Consider the following 25,687-nt stretch of genomic DNA (forward strand, 5'->3'; position numbering starts at 1 on the left):
GGCTTGTATTTCCTATCATGATTTCCTTGATAGAGGATTAATGCTCACAAGGACGCTATTAAACCAAGAGTTCCAAATGGTTAAGTTGAAATCATTTCTTCGTAAATTTTGCAGACGCCATCAGAGTTGGTTGACCGTTATGGAATAACAGTTTTAGATGATATCGGATATGTTTCTTATATCGTAGCTACAATTCCGTTCCCTTTACACGATTATGACCTACCGAATTAGACTATTTACCGGATTTGTAAAAACATAAGCAACAGGAAGGGTGCCACTTGTGGAGCAGGATATGCTTACCCTTCCGGAGCACCTGAGATAACCCCCAGTTTTTGGTGGGGTTCGTGTTGATAAATCTATAGTTTTCTTTGTTGTGTCTTGTGTACTATTATTTGTCTTTTGTTTTTTTCTTTTCTTTTTTAGCCATAGCGTTGTAAGTTTATTTTCTATCTATGAGTTTGACTCTCCCTTTGGTATCTTTCGCTCCTCCTTTAAAGATCAAAGACCAAAAACTAAGTACCACATCGCTAATCAAACGACTCATACTTGTTCATTCATATATATTTGTGTACATTCATATGTATATATAGCATATCAATCAATGTCTCGTAATAAAAATCTCAAGAAGATCTTCTGATCATAGAACAAAAAGTAAGTACCGCCATTAACCTCCCACAAACCCCATCAATCAATGTCACGTAATCCCACAAGCTGTACAAAAAGAAAGTATATTATCAAAAAAAAAAAACTACCGTTATCTCTCGCAAACCTATTAAACCGAACAGAGTTTACATTTTATCTTTATCATACCTTTCAACTACCAACACGATATGACTGACCAAATGTCTTCCGAACGACAATTAAGGAAAACATATCTAACGGGAACTTCTGACGATTTGCTTTTATAGAGGACTTCAAATGTCCATGGTTTTGAAAGCATTCCGCATTGCAATCTTAGAATTCTCCTATGGTCATCATACATGGGACTTTCTTAAGATGTCACCGTACAAAAAATGGGTAAAGTAATATATCTGTGATTAGATATCTGCAAATATACATATTAAACACTTCTTTGTCGAACGGTTTAAATCGTTGCTGTTTTTGTTGAACGATGTACACATTTGCATTTCATTTATTTATTAATGCCACTGTCGTTAGTTGATAGCTGATGCAGAATATTGTCATCCTAGTTTGTTAGCAGAGGGCGAAGGACATTATTTAGAAGATATCCTAATACGGGAAAGTCGTAATAACTTGTTTCTTGGTGATGAGAAATGGATCATGATGATTTCAAAAGAAGATGATATAGATGAGGATAGGACGGACATTGCATGATTTTAGTGGATTTTATAAACATTTCATTTGTTTATATAGAGCACTATATTTAAAATTTCAGTATTTTTTCGTAAAGTGGTATTGATTTTTATAATGATGATAGGTTTGATAATATTTCAATGTCTTTGGAGTTTCATCCTGAAATGTTGCGGTTCTTGATATTTTTTTAATTTTTAGGTGTATTATAATGTTTAGTTCTTCTTCTTACAGTGCAGTCCTCTAATTGATTATTATCTCACTATTGCCCCTGCTGGGTGTGACAGCAAACGAGGGACGAAAGATACCAGAGGGGGGGGGGGGGTCAAACTCATAGATAGAAAATAAACTGACGTCCGTAAAATTTACGAAGGGATGATTTCAACTTCACCATTTGGAACTCTTGGTTTAATAGCTTCCTTGTGAGTTGCAATCCTCTATCAAGGAAATCATGATAGGCAATACAATCCCGGGAATATCGTATCAATTGGGAGATATATACTCCGTATGCAGGCACTGCTGGAATGTTGCTACATAGAAATGGAAAGTTCACAATTGGGAAGCTGAAATGATCTCTTAAGCGTAGAGTTTTGTTTTCAATCGACCCTCACTGTTATTTCAAAGATGTAAGTCAAGAAGTCGTAAAGTTTTGTTTTCAACCAACGCTCATTGTCAATTTCTAGATGTAAGTCAAGATATGAGTCAGACTTAGCTGTATCTGTGGTATCCTTTACCCCAAGTTCGATGGGATAGATTCGTTCAACATAGTCACCAAATTTTGTATTATTTAGTGAGAGAACATCATCTATATAGCAGAACGTAGAGTTAAAGGATATTGCTAACTTTTTATCTTTCTTCCTAAGAAGTTCCTGTATGAAATCAGCCTCATAATAATAAAGAAACAGGTCGGCAAGAAGAGGGGCACACTTAGTTCTCATTGGAATTCCGACAGTCTGTTGAAAAGCACGTCCTCCAAACGTAACAAATATGTTGTCAATCAAGAAATCAAGCATCTTGATAATGTCAGTTTCAGAGAATTTTTGGGTTGAATTAGAGTGATTCTTTACAAAGTAGGATTTATCCCTACCCAGGACAAGATACTTGCATCTACGTTCGCCATTCTTTTTTAATGAAACAAAGTAATACCAACTCTTTCAATTTGCCTTTAGTTTGGACTGGGGAATACGTGTGTAAAGTGTAGAAAAGTCAAATGGTTTAATACTATTGCAAGATGAGAGAGTCTTAGATTGTATATACTCTAAAAGATCTTTGGGATTTTTTAGTATCCACATCTGATTCACGCCACCTCTAGAAAAGGCAGTTTTACAATAACTTTGGAGCCCAGCTTTGATTGCTGATAAAATAGATGTTAATAATTTAGAAAGCGGTTGCGTGGAGCACTTGAAGACCCAGCAATATACCGTTGTTTGTAAGGACACTTATGTTGTTAATGTATCCCGCCAATACAGTGATGGAAGATCCAGTTGGTTGAAATTCCAAAGGAAATTCCAAAGGTGCAAGAATATATTTACAGGTAAAAAGCAGTCTGTTGGTGTGATTAAGAGATGCTGCAGCTCAGTACCACTAATCGTGGTGTGTGTCTTCTAGCTACCGATGATGTATTATATAGCTATAGCTGATCTTCTTTGTACACATTCTTGTTTCTGTATGTTAAGGTAGGTAAAAGGGTCCCACATTGTGCATGCGAACTCAAGCACTGGTCTAACTAGCATTGTGTAGCATACAGATTTTGTTTGTTTGGGACAGTGCTGAAGATCTCTTTGGGTGTCTTTGGATGAAGGTCCTGGTTGAATAAGCCTTTTTTGCTATGCAGTCCTATGTGTGTGTTTCTCAATTAACAGTTTTGTGGACTGTTATGCCTAGGTATTTTAGCCAATTCTACATTATGCCCATGAATGTTGTAACTGTGGAATGCGATTTGCGCTTGGTGGTTACGCATTTGCGGGGATAGAATACCATTTGCCAACCAGATTCTCGTCTGAGTAAGTTGTTCGTGTCTTCTTGTAGCAGTTGTCAGTCTGTATCATTTTGGATCCTTCATTACAGTACGCAGTTATCATCAAATAAACAAACGGTTGGTGACTTAACAAAGTCCGGTAGGTCGTTGATGAATAGAAAGAACACGAATGGTCCTAAGGACTACCATGTGGTAATTCTGTTTGACAAGTGCAGTGTGAGATGTTTTACCATTCCACAAGGACTCTCTGACTTCTGGAGGTAAGAAAGTTCCTGATCCACTTGAGTGTTGGTCCGATGATACTAGTACCATAGTACTCCGTTTTTACGGTATTCTCTCATGACACTGCTGGTGGAGTTTTTTAATTCCCCGAGGGTATCACCAGCCCAGTAGTCAGCACTTCTGTGTTGACTTGAGTTATCATTGATATGCTCATAATCATAAATAAACTTTTTACAAAACTTTAAATAGATTACCTTAGCTGTATTTGGCAAAACTTTTAGGAATATTTGGTCCGCAGTGCTCCTCAATTTCGTACTTTATTAGGCCTTTGAACATTTTTTGTTCGAGCGTCACTGATGAGTCTTTTGTAGACGAACGCGCGTATGGCGTAAAAATAAAATTTCAATCCTGGTATCAATGATGAGTTTATTTATTATTCACGACTTAATTATATATTGCAGGAAACTGGAAAGTAGTTATTGGCACGTGATTTATCTCCTTTATTGAAAATTGGAACAACAAAGGCTGTTTTCCATTCTGGTGGTATTGTGGCTTGATTGATTGATGCTTGAAAGAAAGTGGTGAAAAATGCTACCAGGAATGGTGCAAGCTCTTTGAGAAGTTGGGATATCACCTAAAAAAAGGTTGATGAGTTTGATTTTACCTCAGATGTCGTATTTGTTTCGTTACGAACCACTATGTTTAATTATATCCAACATTTACTATCAAAACCTTATTAATTCGATTTTTATAGAAGGTTCTTGAACTTTTATAGGTACCTGTCAATATAATCCCAAAAAGATTTTTGTCTTTGATCTTTAAATCATTCTTGACAGGTGTTCATACTCATTTGCATATTTATGTGATAGAGATTTTTTGACGTCATAAGTTCTCAACCAATCACATTTCAGAATGTGACATGGCATTGATTGATGAGGTCTGTAGTTTTCATGGCGGTACTAACTTTAATCATTCTTGACAGGTTTATTACTCATTTGCATAACTATCAGTGAGATAGGGATTTTTGTGTGACGTCATCAACTCTCAACCAATCAGAGTTAAGAACCATACAACTGTTTTACTACTTAGACAAGATCCCGTCCTCTTTTCCATTACTAAATTAAACTTATTACGTAACATGTCGAGTGGCACTAGAGAAAGGACTCGTTACCCCTTTTGGGCTCCAGAACCCTTACCTAATTTTTAAAAATAGATTCCTGTTGCTTCATTTTCTGTGTTTTATTTGTGGCATTTTTATTCTTAATCTCTGCTGTTTCTATCGATATCGGTCTTGTTGTCCTTTGTCTAGAAAACGGGGCTCTCATTATTCAGTTAATATTCACTTACTATAGAAAGTGCTTGTACCTCGGGTTCATATTTGGTAATGTAAGACTATTGTTTGATGCTTTGTCAGATGTATTTCATCAAGGATTTACTATACAAATCCTTGATTTCATCAATGGATTTTAACATTTTTTTTTGAAATATTGGTATAGATTTTTGGAGCAAAACTTCTACCCGTCATGAAGTGGGCACAGGTTTTTACTAATTTGATATAGGCACTAAGTCAATATCTGTAATTTCTGAAGAAATGTCTTTCTTGAATACTAGTAAGACGTCAAAACTATATCTCTTGTGGCATCATTAATGTTTTCTAACTTCATTTCAATAATGACCGTCTTCTGTTTGTCTGCAGCTCACAAAGAAATTCAATAATAGGGAATACTGGTTCAATGTATGTACGATTTGCAGATTTTTTTCAGAGCTCTTCTTAATATATCTATTTCCAAATGGTACAAGTTCGTGTCGAGGAATTAAATACTTTTTCCAAAGCTTTCAAATTTTCCTTCTCATATATTTTTTTTGCATTTTTAATCGTTCATATCAAACGCTATATTTTGATTGAGATAAAGATATGTGAAATCTAGCCTCTTTTTCATACTCAAACAGCAGATATTCAACAGGTTTGCGGTTAGAAAATTGTTGAACATTTTGACATGAACAATGGAGTCTACTTTGTCTTGTAGTATACTATATTATGTTGTTTATTTTTAAGAATGAACTCTTGTACACTGTTGTGTCAGCAAGATAGTTATATGGAATGCCAGAAAACCTTCTGATCCACCATATCTACTAAGAGCATTATTATTTACTTTCATTTATTTTGGGAAATGTCTACCTCTGTACCAAAAGTTATCGATTCTTTTTCATTTGTGGCATCACTGTCATCTGTCATGTTGTGAACTGTTTTCTTTTATGACGCTGAGAGATGAATTATGCAAGGGTGCACCTCTAAAATCCGAAAAATATTCACATCGCTCGGCACATTGTAGAGGGCAATTAGAAGTACGAGAAAATGCTGGTCGACTCGGAGTCATATTAATGTCTCTGGGCATTGTGACAAGTCCTTCTGTTACCCTGCCAACTAGCACGATAAACTCCAACTAAGCTTGTTTGTCTAGTCAAAGCAGTGCTCTTATCCATAGCACATTTATAACATGATATTACGTACATAGTATTTCCCACTTGACGTTTGAAACCAATCCATCTGTTATCTTTTCGATTAAAGTAAATAATTTCCAAAGTAGGATTAAAAGGGGGTGTTTCAACAATATGTCTCCATTCAAAAGCACTGTTCGTAAAAACATAGGGTAGTTACAACCACTCATCCCCTCTCCTTGGATTCGCCACTGGTTTTAGTCCAGTTGTAGTTTGGATGCATCATCTTTGTTGTTGTTTCTGTGGATGATGCTGTCGTCGGCAATTATCTGTAGTGTTGTGTTTGGTTTGTTTGACGTCATCATTATTGTCTTTCTATTATTTGACTAGCTATATGATATGTAGTACTTTTGTATGTTTTTTTCGCTCATTTGTTCATGAGATGACAGTCTTTACTGATTTTTGGTTTGCGGAAGATTCTGTGGTGAATGACTTAAGAAATTGGTCTTTTAGAATGTTTGTCTTAGCTTTGGCTTAGGTGTTAGACACAATAAGCATGCCATCTGTTCAGGTATTTTAAGGGCATATGATCCAGATGATCATTTGCTATGCTTTTGATATAGGAGGATTAGGTTAGGTGTGAGCCTTATGGTGGTGCTACAAAGTTCTTGAATTGGAAGGTATAGAGCATCACGTTTTCTAAAGTGCCAATGATGCGCCGAGCAATGTTATTTCTTCATTTGTTTGTTTCATAAGCTGGTTTTGAGTTATAAATGCATTTTTCTTTGATTTTTTTATGGAGACGTTTATCTCACCGTTAATTTTTATTTTAAAGCGGTCTGTCATGGATACATGACATTTTCATTTGGTGTTTTTTTGTGTTTTCTTGTTGTCCGATGTTTAAGCAGTGACGGTTTGTATCAAGCCTTGAAGGTCAACTATATATCAATTGTTACCGTTGTGTCACTTTTACCATACATATAGTTTTGATGTCCCTGTTAGAAGTCTGTTATCATTTCAAAATATTTATCCAGTTTGATGGGTTTTGTCATTTCGAGTTTACCCACTACAAATTTAAAATTTCACAATAATGCATCAAGATGAAAGAGGATAAAAGTCATAAAAGTGGCTTACCAAAATTAGTGCGGATGATAATTATTTCACAATTTTCATAAAAGGAACGTTTCCCATTTTAAGTTTATTAACCTGAAGTAAATCAAACATGGATTTGTTTTAGATCAAAATTACTTGGTATTTAAAAATATTTTGATTATATATCATATTTCACGTACAGCATTAGGCCTATATCTGTAAATGTTAATGATTAACTTTTACCAAAGATTTGTATATTACTTACTAGACAAATCCTTGCCTTTACCAAACTTTGTGGTTATTTTGATTAAGGATCAAGGATTTTCGACACCAGGAACAAAGAACTTCGGTTCAATTTGACAAAACCTTTCGAAATTTTGAGCCTAACTCTTCAATGCTCTTCAACTTTTTTTGATTTTAAAATATAATCACTAAGAAAAAAGGGGCGTCAGGCGTAAAAATATTAATCTTAGTATCTATGATGAGTTTGTTTTCTCACAACGACATTGGCTTTCTTTTTCTTGATATTTGGACAGAAATATAATTTTAATATAGGACTGAATAATACTTGAGACATATTTATATACAATACGTCACACAATATTACCGTTTCCGGATGTCATATTTATATCCGCCCGTACTTCATTCAGAGATTAAACGCGCCTTATTAGAAATAGGGTTGTGACCTCCATTAGTTTTTATCCAAAATATTTCAACTTTACTCCAACAAAAAATGGCAGAAAGTGAATCAAGAGTAGTAATGATAGCAGTTGATGCTAGTGCTCAAGCAGATGAAGCCTTTGAATGTAAGTTATTCCATTACTTTTCTTGTAAAATACTACACACCATACAACGTGTTTGACATTTTGTAATAACCACCGCTTCAGTTTGTAGCGTTTCTCGAGAGGATACCCGCCCAAGAGGACGATGATTGAGTGGATACATGAAGTCGGAGACAGACATAAAGTGGAACAATTTGTGGGAGATTAGTTTATATAAGATATGACAAACACTCAAGTTCATAATTACTGAAAGGTACCGTACTGTAGATGAGCAGTACAATTAATTGTCTCTTGAATACATGAGAATTGTAAATTTGTATCTGTTAAAATCACTGACAGTCGAATTTTGATTTACAGATAAATGTTAATGACAGGCTATGCTAAATTTATTTAAGTGCCTCTGATGACAATGATCAGGTAAAAGCAGCTTGAAATTGAAAAATACATGTTTGATGAGTCAGGATATTTTTACAAAATACATGTACATTGTACAGTACACTGTTCAATAAATAAATTAATACATGTCTAGGTACAATGTAAGTAAATTGTATTAATAGAAAGGTCATGTCAGTTTTAAAAGCTTACCTTATGTTTGTAAAGCAACATGTATACATCTATTTTAAATAAAGATTTTGATTTGAGGACAACTAGGTATACTCATTCCATTGGGAAAGCCAAAGGTACATTTGTACTTTAAAATCATTTTTAACTTCTCAACTTTTTGCTGTGACACATTGTAAGAATGCCTCAGAACAAAAGATAGAACTAGGGGAAAGGAGGGTGGCATTTGCCTCCAACAGAAGGCAGTACTAAACTATTTATTAATTTCAAAATGTTTTCAAATATAGCAGTTAGAGCAGAGTAAATTAGTAACAGGTTTAAAACCACTGGACACGTTTGATATACATGTATATATGTCTGTATTTGGTATGTACATGTATAACCTAATCGATACATTTGTAAGTATCATATTATTTTAAATATAGTATGAAATTTTACACACTTCACAATTAGGATTCTCACCATTATACCTTGATACAGTATATCAATTATTCTCTAATATAAATTTTGAAGTAGATTATCATCTAATCTAAGATCATTCTGCGCATTTGGATAAAAAGCAGATACTAAAGCTGTGACCTTGACCTTTCACTGTTTATAAATAGGTTATTAAAATTGGTTCATTTAAATTCTCAAGATACCAAACATAACAAATACTAATCAATACTACAGGTATTCATTAAATTGATATATGATAGAATGTATACTTCAAAATATTCAGAGTTGAATAGTATTATTGGCCAGAAACTGTTTCATAAGAAGTTACTTTAAAAACTAAACATCTTTATAGTTGTTTGTAATTTTATTGGAAAATAATTAACAGGAAATAAATGTCAAATTCAGATTCTTACATGGCCATTTTAACCTTCTTTTCCAAGAGGTCCAAATCCATATTTGATTAACCCTTACCTAACCTTAACACTAGACCCTACTCAAATATAGAACAAACCGTAACCCAACCCAAATGTTTAGGAACTACATGTACAAAAGTACATGTAAGAAAATGCCACTGTTTTAGATTTGTTTTGCATTATAAGAAATTCTTTACTTTTGCAGTTGTTTATGGCCAAAATTATCCTTATGGGTGTTATATAACAATATAACTTCCACATTTTATCTCAAAATATTTCAAGATCAAGTTTTTCAAAGAGATGTGTCTCTGTCAGATTTTAAGTATCAAATGACTGAGTTTATTTTTGCAATGTCAACAATAACTGAATAAGGCAAACTACAGTGTACAATGTACATTGTATCCTGTTAATCTCAATAAATGTCTTTCTTAATGTAAAACAAAGCACAATCAATGAAAGTCACCTTGCTGATATTAAATTCTCAGACTGCAAAATGAGCAAAAGCTGGTACAAATGTACATGCATCTTTTTCTCACACTGTAGCTTTTGTTTATATATATATATATATATTATTTTGAATATTATCATCACTGTACCAGGACAACTTACAGGGAGTAAAAATCATTAAAACTACACCTGGTGCAGTATTTGCTAATGTATTTGTACTGAAGGGCTATTAAAAGTCATTTATTAGTGTTTACATGTATATATTTATTTACATGCACCTAAAATATAGTGTATTCATTTACATCCTAGAATGACAGTTTAATTGGAGGATCTTGTATAATTTGGGTCATAGCCCAATACATATAGCTGGTCAAAAGGTTACTCTGTCCTACTGGCCTTATTCAACAGTGCTACAATGGTATAAACAGTATCCCTCTGGCTTTATTCAACTGTGTTATGATGGTAAAACTGCTATGAAAATCAATAACATTGCTAAAATAAATCTACCTGAAAAGAAGAAATAAAGTTCAATGAAGCTTGTTATAAATTTAAAAAGAATAAACACTTTGATATGACAGGGAAGTATTCAGAAAATTTATGTAAAATTGTCCTTCAACAGAGATTAGAATATAAAAAGATATTTCTTGTTTACTTTAAGTGGCTAGTAAAATCTAATCAGAAAAAGTGATTTTTACATTAAAATTAAGTTACACTATATGTACATTTTCGGTGTAGCAAAGCAAATACTTAAATCCATAAATATTCCTTAGGTCTATCTGTATGACCTGATATATTACTGATTAGTAAGGATCTTATGAGTAAAAACTGAAAAAATATTAATGGAAACTAATAAAAACAGGTTCTTTAGTGACCTGAAAATAAGAAATTTTACTAGGTGATCTTGTAAGGTTTTTGTATATCATACTATACATGTGAACTATGAAGCAATATTGAATTCATTGATTCTGAATTTCCTTTCCTAGAATAATCTGTTTAGTTAAATTAAAAGTTCAAAGTCATTGTTTCAGACTTTGCACATGTCATGCATTAAAACATCAATAAACTAATTACATGTATAGGGAAATGCCTTTCGGAACTAAAAAGTACATGAAAATTAGTGAACTATGTAAAAATCGATATATTTTTAAAGTGATCTCATATACATTCATTTTATTGTTATAAGTTATCATATATTTCATATATATATTGATATTATACATGTACATGTTGATTGTATAAACAATAAAAATTGAAATTTGAACATATCCTATGTTTGACAAGAAAATATCAAAACACATTGTCTAGATTGATGGGTTGTACTGAATTGCTCCTGGTGCACAATAATTGATGATCAGTAATGGTCTTCTATCACAGGTAGTTAATGAAGCAGTAATGCAGATATCCATTATCAAACTGGTGTTGCAAATTAAACAGCACATTATCTAATAAAAAGTATATCAAGACCTGTAAAAAGAAATGTAAATATATCATCATGAAACCTGACTTAGACAGTGTGGAGTAGATTATGTATGTAAATCTATAGATAAAGATTTATGCAAGTCAAAATTGAAAACAAGGATCAAACCTATGATTGTAGACTCATGATTGTAGATATATCATATATGTATTTACCTGATTGCTTGTAACCAAATTTTGTTAAAACATATACACATACATGTATGATTACTCATTTGCCACTTTTCTTTATTGTTCATGTCCCTTTTGGTCCCTCTTTAATCGTTATGTTTGTAAAATGAATAATTTCTCATAGATATTTGAATATAAATGTTCATGGATGTTGACAAACTTCAGAGATTAAAATATGGTTCAATTCAATAATACATTTATATAAGAGAATAAATTTTTAAAGGAGAAAGTTTGTTCAGCCTAAGGAACAAAGAAGTATGAATTTTGCATTAAAATAAATGAAGGACATGCAATTGTATATGTCAAGTCTTCATGTATTATGAATATTAACTTTAAAAACTTTAAATTAGATTTAAAAGTTAAAAAAAAATGACTCAGAGTTAAATTGATAATTAGAAGATTTAATTTTTCTTTAAAAATATCCAAATTATTTGTTTTAGCATATATTTTTTTGTGGAAAACTATTGAACACACAAGACAAACATGCATACATAGATAGACAATGCAAACATTTTGTTTAATTTGTAAATGAGTTCTTGCATGCTCTATCTCATGAAAAAGCTTGTGAAATTGATCTTTCTATGATGACTCAAAATTTTACATTCATTGTCACTAGAACAGAAAGAAAACTTGGTCAAAGTATTTGAAGGACTTTTGAAAGTGCTGTAACATGCTGCACGACCTTGTTTCAGAATTTTGTTTAGTATAATATTTTATCTAGACATAAAAGGAAATCTGGGAAATTACCAAAAAAATGCGCTGTATGTTAAGGTACAAATTCCAAAGGAAAAGTTTCACAAATTAAGGATTAGGATCCATGATTTTGAAAAGTGGTGCCCAACCTAAACAGTGTTAGTACAAATTGTAAAATCTATGCATTAACTTTGTACGTAGCTCAATAAAGGGAGAGGGTGGGGGGTGGGGTGTGTGGCTGCCTGAGTCTGCCTTTCCATCAATCTGCTTCTGAAAATAAGGATAAGGGGTATGCTCACCAATTAGAAAACTATCCACCAGAAACCTGTGTTTAAAGATACTTATATATTCTTATAAAAGTTATTTTGAATGAACGTTGCATACATTTTTAACCAGGATAAAAAAGATGTTTATTTTTTACTAAAATAACTTTCAAGGAGCATATATAACAATATAGGACATGAGATATATTTCAGTGTACATGTAACATTTGGTTTATTTCAGGAAGGCATCTTTTAATACATTAAAAATATTTTACACCCTGCCATAAAAAAATGTACAATTGATATATGATCCGGTAGGAAATGTCATCTCTCTAGTGTGTTACATTCATCTTACAGTACATATCTTACTATAAGTTTTATTTTGATAAATTATATGTAGATTTGTAGGTAACTGGCCAAGAAACCAATTTATTTACCTAGAGTTTAAAATGCAGGTAAACAAATGACTACCATTAGAAATATTAATAGGCACATTTTACAAATTTATCTAGATACAAGATGGACATTTAAATGTCATCCTGTTTAGTTAAATTAAAAACATGTATGAATGAAAAGGGGATGGAATTTATGTATTTCTACCTGTGTGAAAATTTTACCTGTTACTGTGGCTCATTCATAACACTCCTACAGGTGATCAAGTTCAAGGTGACCTTAATGTCATTGGGGATGTTTTCTACTGTCCTCTTTGTCATTGACAGCAAAGTCAGATTCAAATACATGAATAGTTTTAGGGAAAAATCACTACAACATTTCACTTAGGTTCTTTATTATACCTGTCCAAATGTATTACATGTGCATACATATATATGTTTACATGTCCTATGCCAAGAAATATTAAATATTAGTATATTAAGATGTTGATTAAATTATTAGATACCTGAAAAACATGTGGGTCATGCCAATGACCTAGACAACACAGGAATTTCTATTTTTGATTTAGTATAAAGTTAGACCATTGACCTACTTATGAGAAAGTAATGCTATTTAGTTTTTTAGTTGACTTTCACAATCAGGGAAAATTGTTTTTGTTCTACTACTTGCTAGGATAATTTTGACACTAGATGTCAAATGCCATAAACAATTTTGAGGAGAGAACATCAACTCTTGTCAGTATGAAATATAAAGCCTGACATAGCAGTTTCTTATATTTAAAAACAGTACAAGAAGATTTTTTCCTATCATCTTAACAGTTCTCAAACTTTTAATATCACTATGAAATATAAAACCTAAATCCAGTGATACTGACCCCAGGGATTTCAAGATAGAATGTCGGGTACAGACATGCAGCTGGGATTTCAAACCCCAACCCTCTGCCATTCAAATGTTGATATGATATCTTGAAATTGCAACCCATTGTTATTGACTTTAAAAAGTGACTTGTTCCAGTCAAACATCAATGTTGACCTTCATAAAGGAAGAGACCAACCCCTCCCTGTCCAGTCCTTGCTTTTTGACATTGCAATTACTAACATCCATTTAATTAAAAATTGTAAGAAAGAGATAAAAACAAACTGCTATTCATTATTAACTAATTGTGTGTATAAAGTAAACTGCACTCTCTGGTTTAAAGAGTATTATTCGGTATAAAATATTTTTAATGTTGACTAGATTTTATACTAAAAATTTGATGAAATTTAGATATTGACATATTGTTTTATCTTTTTTTGTACAATGAAACTTGTTGAAATTGCTGACTAACAATTTCCAATAATTACTATCTTTTTAAATTTTAGGGTACCTGAATAACTTGGCAAGAGATTCTGACAGTGTGAAGGTCGTCCACTGCGCTGAATTTCATTTAGGAATGTCTGTTGGTAAGAAAATAACTATATATAAAATGAAGATTTGATGTAAAAATTGTTGTTCTGATTTTCAGGGTACCTGTCAAACATGGCCAGAGACTCTGATGATGTAAAGGTCGTAAACTGTGCTGAATTTCATTTAGACCTTTCTGTTGGTAAGAAAACACTGTGTTGTCATCTTCTGTTTTCCTTAGAGATGTGTGTTTGTGGTGTTCTAGTCATTAATATTTTATTTTCTTTAGTTTGACACAGTCTTGTAGTATACATTAACAGTTGCACCTATACCCAGACAAATAACAAATTTAAAGTGTATACATTTTCCTTCTAATAGTAAATATAATCAGTTTTATAAACAGTCATGTCTCCCAATCCTAAAAACAGACAAATACATGTACCAGTATTGTGAATTCAAATTAATGAGGGGGAGTAGGAGGGGTCCTGATTCCAAAATCCTGGGCTTAAAAACACCCGATCCTGGAGTCCCGATAAAGGTCCTATCCCCCCTCATTAACCATGCAATTAGAATAAGCTGTCCTTTCTTTTAACAGTAATAGTGTCTTTAAAGAATAAATTAGAAAGAGCTGTCAGAGCATCAAAAGCTTATCGGCTATTGCTCTTGATAAAAAAAATTTATTGGAAATATATTTTTTGGCATGATTTGTTGATAAATGTATAGTCCAGACTCAGTTCAGTGTTGTTTAATCAGTTTGTTAGATGGTATTGACCAAGCTATTCTGTTACTTGATTGGAATAGGACAACAACTTTTCCTTAAAATATCCATAGGGTACCATTTTGTAGGCAATTCCTTTGACAAAAAAATGTATTTGATTACTTTTATTATTGAAGTTTTTTAATATCATGCATGATATATATAGGAATTTATATTTATTTAGTATTTAGAATTTTTTTGTATACAGCATGTGATATATACCTTGATTATACTCTTGACTTATTTGTTGATTTCAGACTAGACTAACCTACAGTTACCATACATGTATAATTGATTCTATTGCAGGTGGTCAATTCTTTCTTCTGATTTTGTCTAGAACTGTCTTATTAATGTTACCATATTTGCTCAGGTGGAGCATGGGTGAAACTAGAGCCAAGTCATCTGAATTCAGCTGTTTATTCCACTTCAAAAATATTACTAACTGTGGATTCATTATTTCATGGATTCGTGGATATAGTTTAAAAAAAAATTAAATGTTCAACAAAGAAGAACTTTTTAAAGACATGCCAAATTTGTCAAAAGCACCAATTTAATTATCAATGATAACACAATCTTTTCTCAATTCACAAAGAATTGGTACCCATAAATATGAATCTACAGTACATTTTGTGTAGTATAATGATACTAACATATAGACTTTGTTAATGATTATTAAAATGAACCAGCAAATATCTGAAAATAATGTATATATATGGAAAATAGAAAAATATAACACAGAAGGCAATTAAAAATAAATTGTAAGTGGTTTTTGAAAATGATAAACGGACTATATATCTATAACACTAACTTACCTCTACATGTACCTACTTGTGTATTTTTGATATTTTCAACACTGTAGCAATAAGCATAATAAGACAATACACAAGAAGACATACATTTCAAGCAGTAAATGAAAAACCAGAAGATCAAGTGTTACTTGAAATACACAGACAAAGGTTTGTCTACTTTTCAGAAATTGCAGATTTCTAATATCATACTTTTAAAATTTTTTTTTCCTATTTTCTTTTAGGAATAAATTATGATGAGAAACAAATTGCTCAAATAACCGAACAGGTGAAGAAACAACAGAATGAGGTGGATAACCTAAAGAGTAAATTTGTAGATAAATTGAGAGGAAAGGTAACATTGTTTTATAGCATGTTCTTATCACTTATATTACTCAAGAACTCATTGACAGTTATTCTTCACTAGTTGTTACTGGTTCAATCGAAAAAATGTTACTCCCACATCATGTTGTATAATTGTAAGTTCATTTTTGTCGAACCTGCAACTTTTGTTGCAGAAAGCTCGACATAGGGATAGTGATCAGGCGGCGGCGGCGTTAGCTAACTTCTTAAAAGCTTTATATTTTAGAAGGTGGAAAACCTGGATGCTTCATACTTTGTATATAGATGCCTCATGTTATGAAGTTTCCGTCAGTCACATGTCCAATGTCCTTGACCTCATTTTCATGGTTCAGTGACCACTTGAAAAAAAAGTTCAGATTTTTTGTAATGTTGAATTCTCTCTTATTATAAGTAATAGGATAACTATATTTGATATGTGCGTACCTTGCAAGGTCCTCATGTCTGTCAGACAGTTTTCACTTGACCTCGACCTCATTTCATGGATCAGTGAACAAGGTTAAGTTTTGGTGGTCAAGTCCATATCTCAGATACTATAAGCAATAGGGCTAGTATATTCGGTGTATGGAAGGACTGTAAGGTGTACATGTCCAACTGGCAGGTGTCATCTGACCTTGACCTCATTTTCATGGTTCAGTGGTTATAGTTAAATTTTTGTGTTTTGGTCTGTTTTTTTTCATACTATATGCAATAGGTCTACTGTATTTGTTGTATGGAATGATTGTAAGGTGTACATGTCTAGCGGGCAGATGTCATGTGACCTTAACCTCATTTTCATGGTTCAGTGGTTATAGTTAAATTTTTGTGTTTTGGTCTGTTTTTTTCATACTATATGCAATAGGTCTACTATATTTGTTGTATGGAATAATTGTAAGGTGTACATGTCTAGCGGGCGGATGTCATGTGACCTTGACCTTATTTTCATGGTTCAGTGGTCAAAGTTAAGATTTTTGAGTTTTGGTCTTTTTATCTAATACTATATGCCATAGGTCAACTATATTTGGTGTATGGAAATATTTTATGATCTTTATGTCAGTAGCGCAGGTTTCTTTTGACCATGACCTCATTTTCACAGTTCATTGCACAGTGTTAAGTTTTTGTGTTTTGGTCTATTTTTCTTAAACTATAAGTAATAGGTCAACTATATATGTTGTATAGAAGCATTGTTCGCTGTACATGTCTGCCTGGCATGGTTCATCTGACCTTGACCTCATTTTCAAGGTTCATTGGTCTTTGTTTAGTTATCTTGGTTAATGTTAAGTTTATGAGACAGTTGTAATAAAGCTTTATACTTAGGACTATCAACATAATATCAATGATTAGTATAGAAGGCGAGACTTTTCAGCGTGTGCACTCTTGTTAAACACATACATGTAAACTATAATTGGAGTCTCTGGAAGTCATAATCAGTATGTTGTGATTATTAAAAATCAAGGAAATCATAGTGTTTTAAAATGTTTTGTGTGTTCAATTTAATATTAACCAGTTAACTTGGATCTTATTGATAAAAAGGTCTCACTAAAATCTACAACCTTGTTGAATATCATGACCCTGTTTGAAAGAATGGAGTTTGAAATTGGTTCCATCATGAATGTTTAACTAAAGTTTTGTAGCATTGGTTACTGGTTTCTTCTTATGATCTATCTTTATTAAAAAAGTAATGTTATTTGATTGTGAACAATTTCTATCTCCTTACAATGTCAGTTATGTTAGATGGCTGATAGATTTATCAATCTATAATCTTAAGGTTTATGACCTCGTCTGTAGCTATGTAAATTACGAAATTTTCAAATTGCAATAGTATCAAAACAGCAAAGATAATGAATAGTAGAGATAGACCATTTTGTACATATATCAAGGGGAAACATCCTGCAAAGCTTTATTTTTTATTGTTTCGTTGCATTTAATAGCAAAATTGGATTTTGTGGCAAATAATCCAAGATTTTTGTAGAAAATCCACAGCCTTTCCCCTTTTACTACCATATTTGACAATTCTTTGCTTGATAAATAGAGGATTATTACAAATATAAATATGGACCACTTCAAGTATACCTTCTAGTTTGCGTTCGACTTTAGTGACTCATCACAAGGTTTTTATACCCCCGCTTAAAAAAAGGGGGGGGTATACTGTTTTATTATACCCCCGCTTTAAAAAAGGAGGGGTATACTGTTTTACCTCTGTCTGTCCGTCCATCAGTCCGTCAGTCCGTCCGTCAGTCAGTCCGTCCCATGAAACTTTCGTCACATTTTTCTCAGGAACTACACATCCACCCTTTCTGTAATTTGGTATCAACATTTATATATGTCAGCCATACCGTGTGATGCGTTTTCAGATTCATCACTTGACAACTTCCTGTTTACCGAACACTTGTCTGATTTTACACATGATAGCCAAGTTGAAAATTTTCGTCACATTTTTCTCAGGAACTACAATACAAGGATTTCTGAAATTTGGTTTCAGGATTTATATAAGTCAGCTATACCGTGTGATGCGTTTTCAGATTCATCACTCGACAACTTCCTGTTTACCGAACACTTGTATGATTTTACACATGATAACCAAGTTAAAAATTTTCGTCACATTTTTCTAAGGAACTACAATACAAGGATTTCTGAAATTTGGTTTCAGGATTTATATAAGTCAGCTATACCGTGTGATGCGTTTTCAGATTCATCACTCGACAACTTCCTGTTTACCGAACACTTGTATGATTTTACACATGATAACCAAGTTAAAAATTTTCGTCACATTTTTCTCAGGAACTACAATACAAGGATTTCTGAAATTTGGTTTCAGGATTTATATAAGTCAGCTATACCGTGTGATGCGTTTTCAGATTCATCACTCGACAACTTCCTGTTTACCGAACAATTGTATGATTTTACACATGATAACCAAGTTAAAAATTTTCGTCACATTTTTCTCAGGAACTACAATACAAGGATTTCTGAAATTTGGTTTCAGGATTTATATAAGTCAGCTATACCCTGTGATGCGTTTTCAGATTCATCACTCGACAACTTCCTGTTTACCGAACACTTGCATATTTTTACACTATTAATATTATCCACTTGCGGCGGGGGTATCATCAGTGAGCAGTAGCTTGCAGTTTCACTTGTTTTTAATTTAAAGGTTGTTAAGGACTTTTTGTAAAAAATAAACACTAGCACATCATAGAAAAACAAGTGAGTAAGCTATGTTTAAAATATTATAACTAAAATTTCTGTATTAAAGTCTGTAGATTTTCTACAAAAACCTTGGTTTTGTTTGCCACAAAATCTCCTTTATCTATTAAATGCAATTAAACAATAAAAGACAATATCTCCCCCTTTTTTTTTTGCCGATCAATGCATTTAAATGGGAGCATATAGCTGGAACCCCCCTTTTACTCTGGGTTGGGATCTCCCCTTTTTAAAATGGCTGGATCCGCCCCTGAAAGATAAAGCTTTGTCTTGGTATATGTACAAAATGGCCTGTATCTATTATTAATTATCTTTGCTCTTTTGATACTATTGCAGTTTCAAAATTTCGTAATTCACTTGGCTACAGAAGGGGTCATAATCCTGATTTAGGAAGTGACAAATTTATCTTTTAAAGTTTGATAGTGACTGATAAAACCTTGACTTCCAAAATATAATTCTTCAACTGTGATATTTATGACAAGTTTTTATTACATACAAATAATGCATTTGGTATTGCACTTTTTGGCATTGTTAATAGGGACCAAATGATCAACCATTTAAGGTAAAATATTTTAGTCTTCTTATTTTAAACAATATTGCCATGCATGTCAGTTTCTTTTGAAAATTAGGTCAATACTGTGTATGCCCCTGCAACTAAAAGGTGTGATGTGTATAGTTTATCAGGTTTTCTGCATATAGTTATAAAATATCAGCTTCGAGTCATAATGAGAATTATGGAGTGACTGAGCAAGGTGATAAAGGGAAGCATGATAATTGTTTTACCTGTCCTTCTGATATAATTTGTAATCAATACTATTGGGCAGTGTTTGCAGATATTCAACTGCTGTATATCATGTACATGATGAGATACAAAACAAATATATGTATAACGTTTTGATTGGCATACTTTTGATAGAATATGGACATATAAAATATACTGAAAATTGCCCTTGGCCAGACTTTGTTTTGCTATGATTGCAGTGCAAACTTTCTTAGCCATGTTTAGATATAGAACTGGTATTGGTAGTGAGTTGTAAATTGATAACTTGGAGACCGTTATAACTATGCTGGCTTATGTATGTGTGACAAAAAGCATGGCCTTTAAACTTAGAAACTATAGAGATTTGGTTGTAGGCAGGTTATTATCATCTTGACATATCTAGTATTTTAGCACCATATGGAACCAAAACGTGAAAAATTCAGTGTATTTGGAAACTAAAATATTATAAATTTATATGTGGTGTAATTTTGCCTTCTCAATTATTTTGTAAAAGACCTCAATGTTTACGGAATGTTGTTATCAACTTGTAAGAGTAATTAGCAAGTCTTTGGTAAAGTTGAAATATTGATTGATTGGTGTTTTCTTAATGTTCAGTGGCAAATATTTCATATATATTGAGGACAAAACAGTTAACAGTTAATGCAATAGGTAGGTTATGTTAAGTTGGTTGACTTGGACATACGGCTGGATTTTAATCTATCACTTGGAAATGAGAGAATGTTTGGGGAGTGGCAGAAATTTGCCTGGCATCAGGCCCTCTCAGGATTTTTAAAAGAGTTATTGCAATTACCTTCTTTTCACACAAGGCATCAGTTTAAAGTACACATTTGAACCATAAGTGGTGAAAATATAGTTCCCACAGTCCCACACAGCTTAACGACATTGTTAAGCAAGGGTTTTACATGAACTGCTAACTGCGAAGTCCATGGAAGACCATATTTCTATACAGTAACACTACTCCTTGGATCTTTAAAGCTTTCTTTGATGCCTCTATTTCAAATGAAACCAGATTCCAAATGAAGTCCCTGATGCTCCAGCACTCCCATTGGGATAACATAACATTATCAAAAGTATGAAGAAAATTTTAAATTTCAAGAAACTATCTATAAAAGAATAATTTATATAAACCAGTATTGGAATAATCTAACTTAGAAAATGTGGTTTGTATTGAAGATATTGTCAGCTGTTATCAGTCAAAATGTTAGGGTAAAATTGACATGTATAGTAATATTTTATGAGAGTTTTAGATTTTTTATCATCTTTGGCATAACAGACACTGCTTATGTAAATTTACATGGCTATGGCTATTGGTATGATTTAATGAATCTTAGAACTGATCTGCAGACAGCTTGTTTTTCTAGGTAATATGTTAAACATTTTAACACCTATTTTCTTCTTTGCTTTGAAAATGTTTGCTTACATCACCAAACAAGCTTTATAACCTACATCCTCCCATAGCATACAAATGGTTGTAAGTATAGTCAGGTGTGATTTGTAGTTGGTGGTAAGTGTCACATCTTCTAAGGCAAAACTTTTTTAAAAGGCTTCTTCACATATTTTAAAAGACAATATTTCAGATGAAGCTTAAACTGAATTAAAACTAACCTGCACTTGATCGTAAAAAAAAAGAATTTTATTGTTTTATAAGTTAATATTATAATACTAAATGTGGAGACCTGTTTATGTAAGCCTTCCCAAACAAACAATTAAATTAATCAGTATGACATTGTGACCTGAAGCTAGTATGCACACTGTAGTGTGTTATCACTACTTTTCATTACTTAGTTTGAATCATACAAGGAAAATGTTTGAAAAGAAATGTTTTTTGATGTCATGATTAATTTTAGTATTTCTGTTCCCAATGTCAATGGTCTTGGAACTAAAGATATGACGAAAAACCAAAAATCAACACTAAAACCATAAACAAGATTGGACCAAAATCAGTGTATGTTTCCACAGTTGAAATACATGTACTACTAGTAATTCTGCTCTATAATAAAAAAAATAAATTATTACCAAATTTTAATTAATCGCTGTTTCTGATGCTGTTACATTTCTTGTACAATAGTTTACTAACAGCTAAACCTTCTCTGGTAGTGAAGTTTATGTGTGATTATTAAACATAAGTTATAAAACATCTATAATTGTCTTCATTACATTAAATATCAAAGAAACTTGTATATATTGGTTAAGGAAGCACATTTCAATTTTTTTTATTTTGAGTATGTGGGAAAACATGAAGTTAAATGATTTTTGTGTGAATTTTTGTTTATTTTCATTTTATTCTTAATTTATTATCATGAACATCAAACTTTAATGTTACTTAATGTAGAAAATACAGTTTTGAACGTACTTGCTCTTTGAATGTGTACAAAAATATATGGGAAATTGTCATTTTGGTACACACATAATGTCACATCAAAATGATATTTGTATACAGGGGTGGATCCAGCCATTTAAAAAAAAAGGGGGGGGGTTATTAACCCAGGACAAAGGGGGGTTCCAACTATATGTCCCCATTCAAATGCATTGATCATCCAAAAAAAAGGGGGGTTCCAACCCCCGGAACCCTCCTCCTGGATCCGCCAATGGTATAATTAAGTAAACATCTATCCTCTTCCTCATTTAAGTATGTAGGACAGAAGGTATCACAATTTTGAACAGATTGAAGAGTTTTGATCGTTTCTTTACATTTTTCACTTCAGGGACCAAATAATTGCACAAGTTATACATTTTCTTATAATTCCTATTGTATTGGTTTTGAACTTTATATTTATACTTTCAGATTAAGGGTGAAGCCTTTATACTGAATGGTAAGAAACCAGGAGAAGCTATCATTGAGGCTGCAGAAACCCACAAAGCTAACCTTATCATCTGTGGAACCAGGGGATTGGGAAAGATCCGTCGTACCTTTATGGGAAGTGTTAGCGATTTCATTGTTCAACATGCAAGATGCCCTGTTGTGGTAGTCAGAAAATGATGACCTTGAACTTAGATAAGAACATTCTTAAATTTATGTCTTGAGATAGTGCTCTTGAACAGGATTTTTATTAGTAAATTTATTGTTTATTTTTGTGCTTCAAACTCTGTTTTTTTTTAAGTTCATGGTTGTATTTACGGTATCAATGCTCTTGGTCATAATAGTAGAATCTTTAGGTAAAATTCTTTGAAATTAAGATATTTTGCATTATTTTAGATTTTGTTAGAATACTTGTCATATTTTTAGCTTATTTGTGAAATAAATAATTTGTTGAATAACTGTTCATGTCAAATTTTAAGCAATAGTTGTTTGTTTTGATTACGGTAAAATTTTGTATTTGTTTATTATAATGAAGATGTATTAGTACTAAATATTAGATTTTTCACATTAATAATTATTCTGAGTAGATGTAGTATAGATCAAGAAGTAGTCTTGCCAAACTATTATGGTTAGCTGGAATTAAAATATGTTACATAATTGCATATCAAATGTTCTAAATTGTTATCAATAAACTGAGGTGTTCTATGAATTGATCATAGGTGATTATACAAAGCATCTTGCACCAGCTCAGATTATATTTTGATACTTGAATTTATAAATTTTTTACAAAAGTTCAATTTTAATTCCAGCTTCAAATAGTGACCTTTTTTAACACACTTTTATACTCACTTTGCATGCAACGATAAAATGTAACATTCCTAAGGTTTTTAAGACCACTATATATTGAATTATAATATGTTCACTATTTATTCTCTGCCAAATTTTGTACTTTGATTCACATTATCCTTTTTCTTTATTTTAATGTAAATTATCTCCCCTTAGTCACATAATCATTTGATTGAGTGTAACTTCATATGTTGTATATATTTCTCACTAGATCAGCCGTGATTTAACAACTTCATTGATAATAACAAAAAAACTCATCAAATTGATTGAATTAAAATGACATAAAAGAGTTTGATAATAATAGGATAGTTATGATGATGAAATTTAATGTAGATTTAGATTCATATTTTCCACAAATGCTAAAACAAGCTATATTTTGAAAACTGACCCTTGAAATGAGTGTGTAAATAATATTGTAACAATACTAACCAGAGTTATATATTGAAAGATTAAGAGCTAAATAATATTTGATAATTTCTGAATGTGAAGACATGATTGATTCCCCAATGACATCTAGGTCTATGATGTCAAAGAAATTTAAGGCTGTATGAACATTTTCTTGTAGATTAAACAGCCAGATGAATAAATTACGATTATCTTAAAGTGCTTAGTTTTTTAGGTGATCAGGCTTTTACTCAAATTTGATGACTTTAGGTAACGTAAAACTAAGAATTTAATGATTAGATAAAGGGAAATAACTGCTATTTAACATTCTATCATGCACATTTCTAAGTTGTGAAATATGATTTTGCTCAAGAAAAGATTTATAAAATGAGAATGGGAATGTCAAAATGGACAAAGATACTACCTCGTTTCATTGCGATGTACCTTTTTTATACAGCTGAACAAAAGCCAAGCGATTATATTGATGTAAATTTATGAAATTTTTTAATTATTTGAAATTAGACTGTGTGTTCTGTACAGTCGCTAGTGCATTCTAGAAAGAGGATTATGTGGCAATTTCCATAAAAATGCTTTAATGACTTATGTATACTGTGGGATTTTTCGTGCATGCAAAAATATCAACATTGAAGTAAATTAAAGAGATATGGTGTTCAATTGTGACTTGTAGCATGTAGACAAAACTCTTTAGAATTAGCCATTCCTTTTCATATACACATCAACAAACACCACTACCTTGTATACTGATTGTTCTAGTTGTAGATTAAACTAAGATTGATAAGAATTCTCAAAAAAAGACAGAATCTCACAAAAGAATAATAAAATATAACCGGTGCATTTGTTACTATGTGAAAATGAATGTTTTTTTAAGGAAATTGTTCTTATGTCATACTGTTCAGAACATCAAATGCTCAGAAAATACATAATCGGTTTTGGTGCAATTTTTTATTTGTAGAAGAATACATGTTTTATAGTACATTTTAGAAAACTTATTTGTAAACAACATTACACTTTTCATAAGCAGAAAGTAAAACTATCAGAAAACACAAAAAAAAAAAGATGTGTGTTGAATGATATCATAGAACATCTGAAAAACTGATCAAGAAAAATGGCAACATAAGAAAAAAAAATACATTTTTTACAAAATATTGGATGTACACTTTTGTCATTATACTTTATAAATTAATTCAAGTAATAATTGTTCAGGAACCTTTTATCTTACTAGTTAACAATTGATGTTTGTTTGCCACCATTGATAGATCTGTTTTAACTCTCCTTATGAAGATGTAACTGTCTTGTGTTTACCATTTTATATTTCTTTGCTTGTAATTGTTCACATAATTGTATAGTATCTCAAACCACTTACTCCCTCAGCTTTATATACAGACAATAAAGATTTTGTAGAAACACTTAATTCATAATAAATATCTAGGCAATGTGTCAGTGTTCATTACTAAACTGCCACGAAAAGGTCACACAATAAACTATCATTATATTTCAATCAGCCAATCAGGGGTGGATGGATATCAATGAAAATTTACACAGTTGCAAATTATTACTTTTGGACATCCTGTTAAAAGGGAGATAAACAGATTTACTAACTTCAATATGTAGCAATAGTATTTTTAATAATAAGGAAAAGTCTTCTTAAACAGCATACATGAAAATGAAGAACTTTACAAAGTTGTAGAATGCAAACTGAGGACATTAT

General features: G+C 32.0%; 1 protein-coding gene across 4 annotated transcripts; it reads left to right on the forward strand.

Annotated features, from left to right (window-relative positions):
* The first annotated feature begins 7,677 nt into the window (after positions 1–7,677).
* Positions 7,678–25,414, forward strand: LOC143076636 (uncharacterized). 4 transcript variants are annotated; one of them, XM_076252477.1, is made up of 5 exons: positions 7,678–7,848; positions 14,184–14,264; positions 15,850–15,959; positions 19,686–19,709; positions 22,714–25,414. In XM_076252477.1, the coding sequence occupies exons 1-5, from the start codon at positions 7,776–7,778 to the stop codon at positions 22,906–22,908; spliced, it is 483 nt and encodes a 160-aa protein (XP_076108592.1). In that variant the 5' UTR covers positions 7,678–7,775; the 3' UTR covers positions 22,909–25,414. The 4 variants fall into 4 exon arrangements, with proteins under 4 accessions (XP_076108592.1, XP_076108583.1, XP_076108606.1 ...); XM_076252468.1 differs by lacking the exon at positions 14,184–14,264 and adding an exon at positions 14,041–14,121 and having other exon boundaries at positions 7,684–7,848; XM_076252491.1 differs by lacking the exon at positions 19,686–19,709 and having other exon boundaries at positions 7,685–7,848.
* The last annotated feature ends 273 nt before the right edge of the window (positions 25,415–25,687 follow it).

The sequence above is a fragment of the Mytilus galloprovincialis genome, chromosome 1 (assembly GCF_965363235.1).
Source record: "Mytilus galloprovincialis chromosome 1, xbMytGall1.hap1.1, whole genome shotgun sequence".
In the NCBI taxonomy this organism is placed as follows: domain Eukaryota; kingdom Metazoa; phylum Mollusca; class Bivalvia; order Mytilida; family Mytilidae; genus Mytilus; species Mytilus galloprovincialis.

Coding starts and splice junctions, on each gene's coding strand:
- LOC143076636 (XM_076252477.1), top strand. CDS start 7,776: ATGGCAGAAAGTGAATCAAGAGTAGTAATGATAGCAGTTGATGCTAGT. Junction 7,849..14,183: donor AGCAGATGAAGCCTTTGAAT/GTAAGTTATTCC, acceptor TCTGATTTTCAG/GGTACCTGTCAAACATGGCC. Junction 19,710..22,713: donor CAAATGATCAACCATTTAAG/GTAAAATATTTT, acceptor TTATACTTTCAG/ATTAAGGGTGAAGCCTTTAT.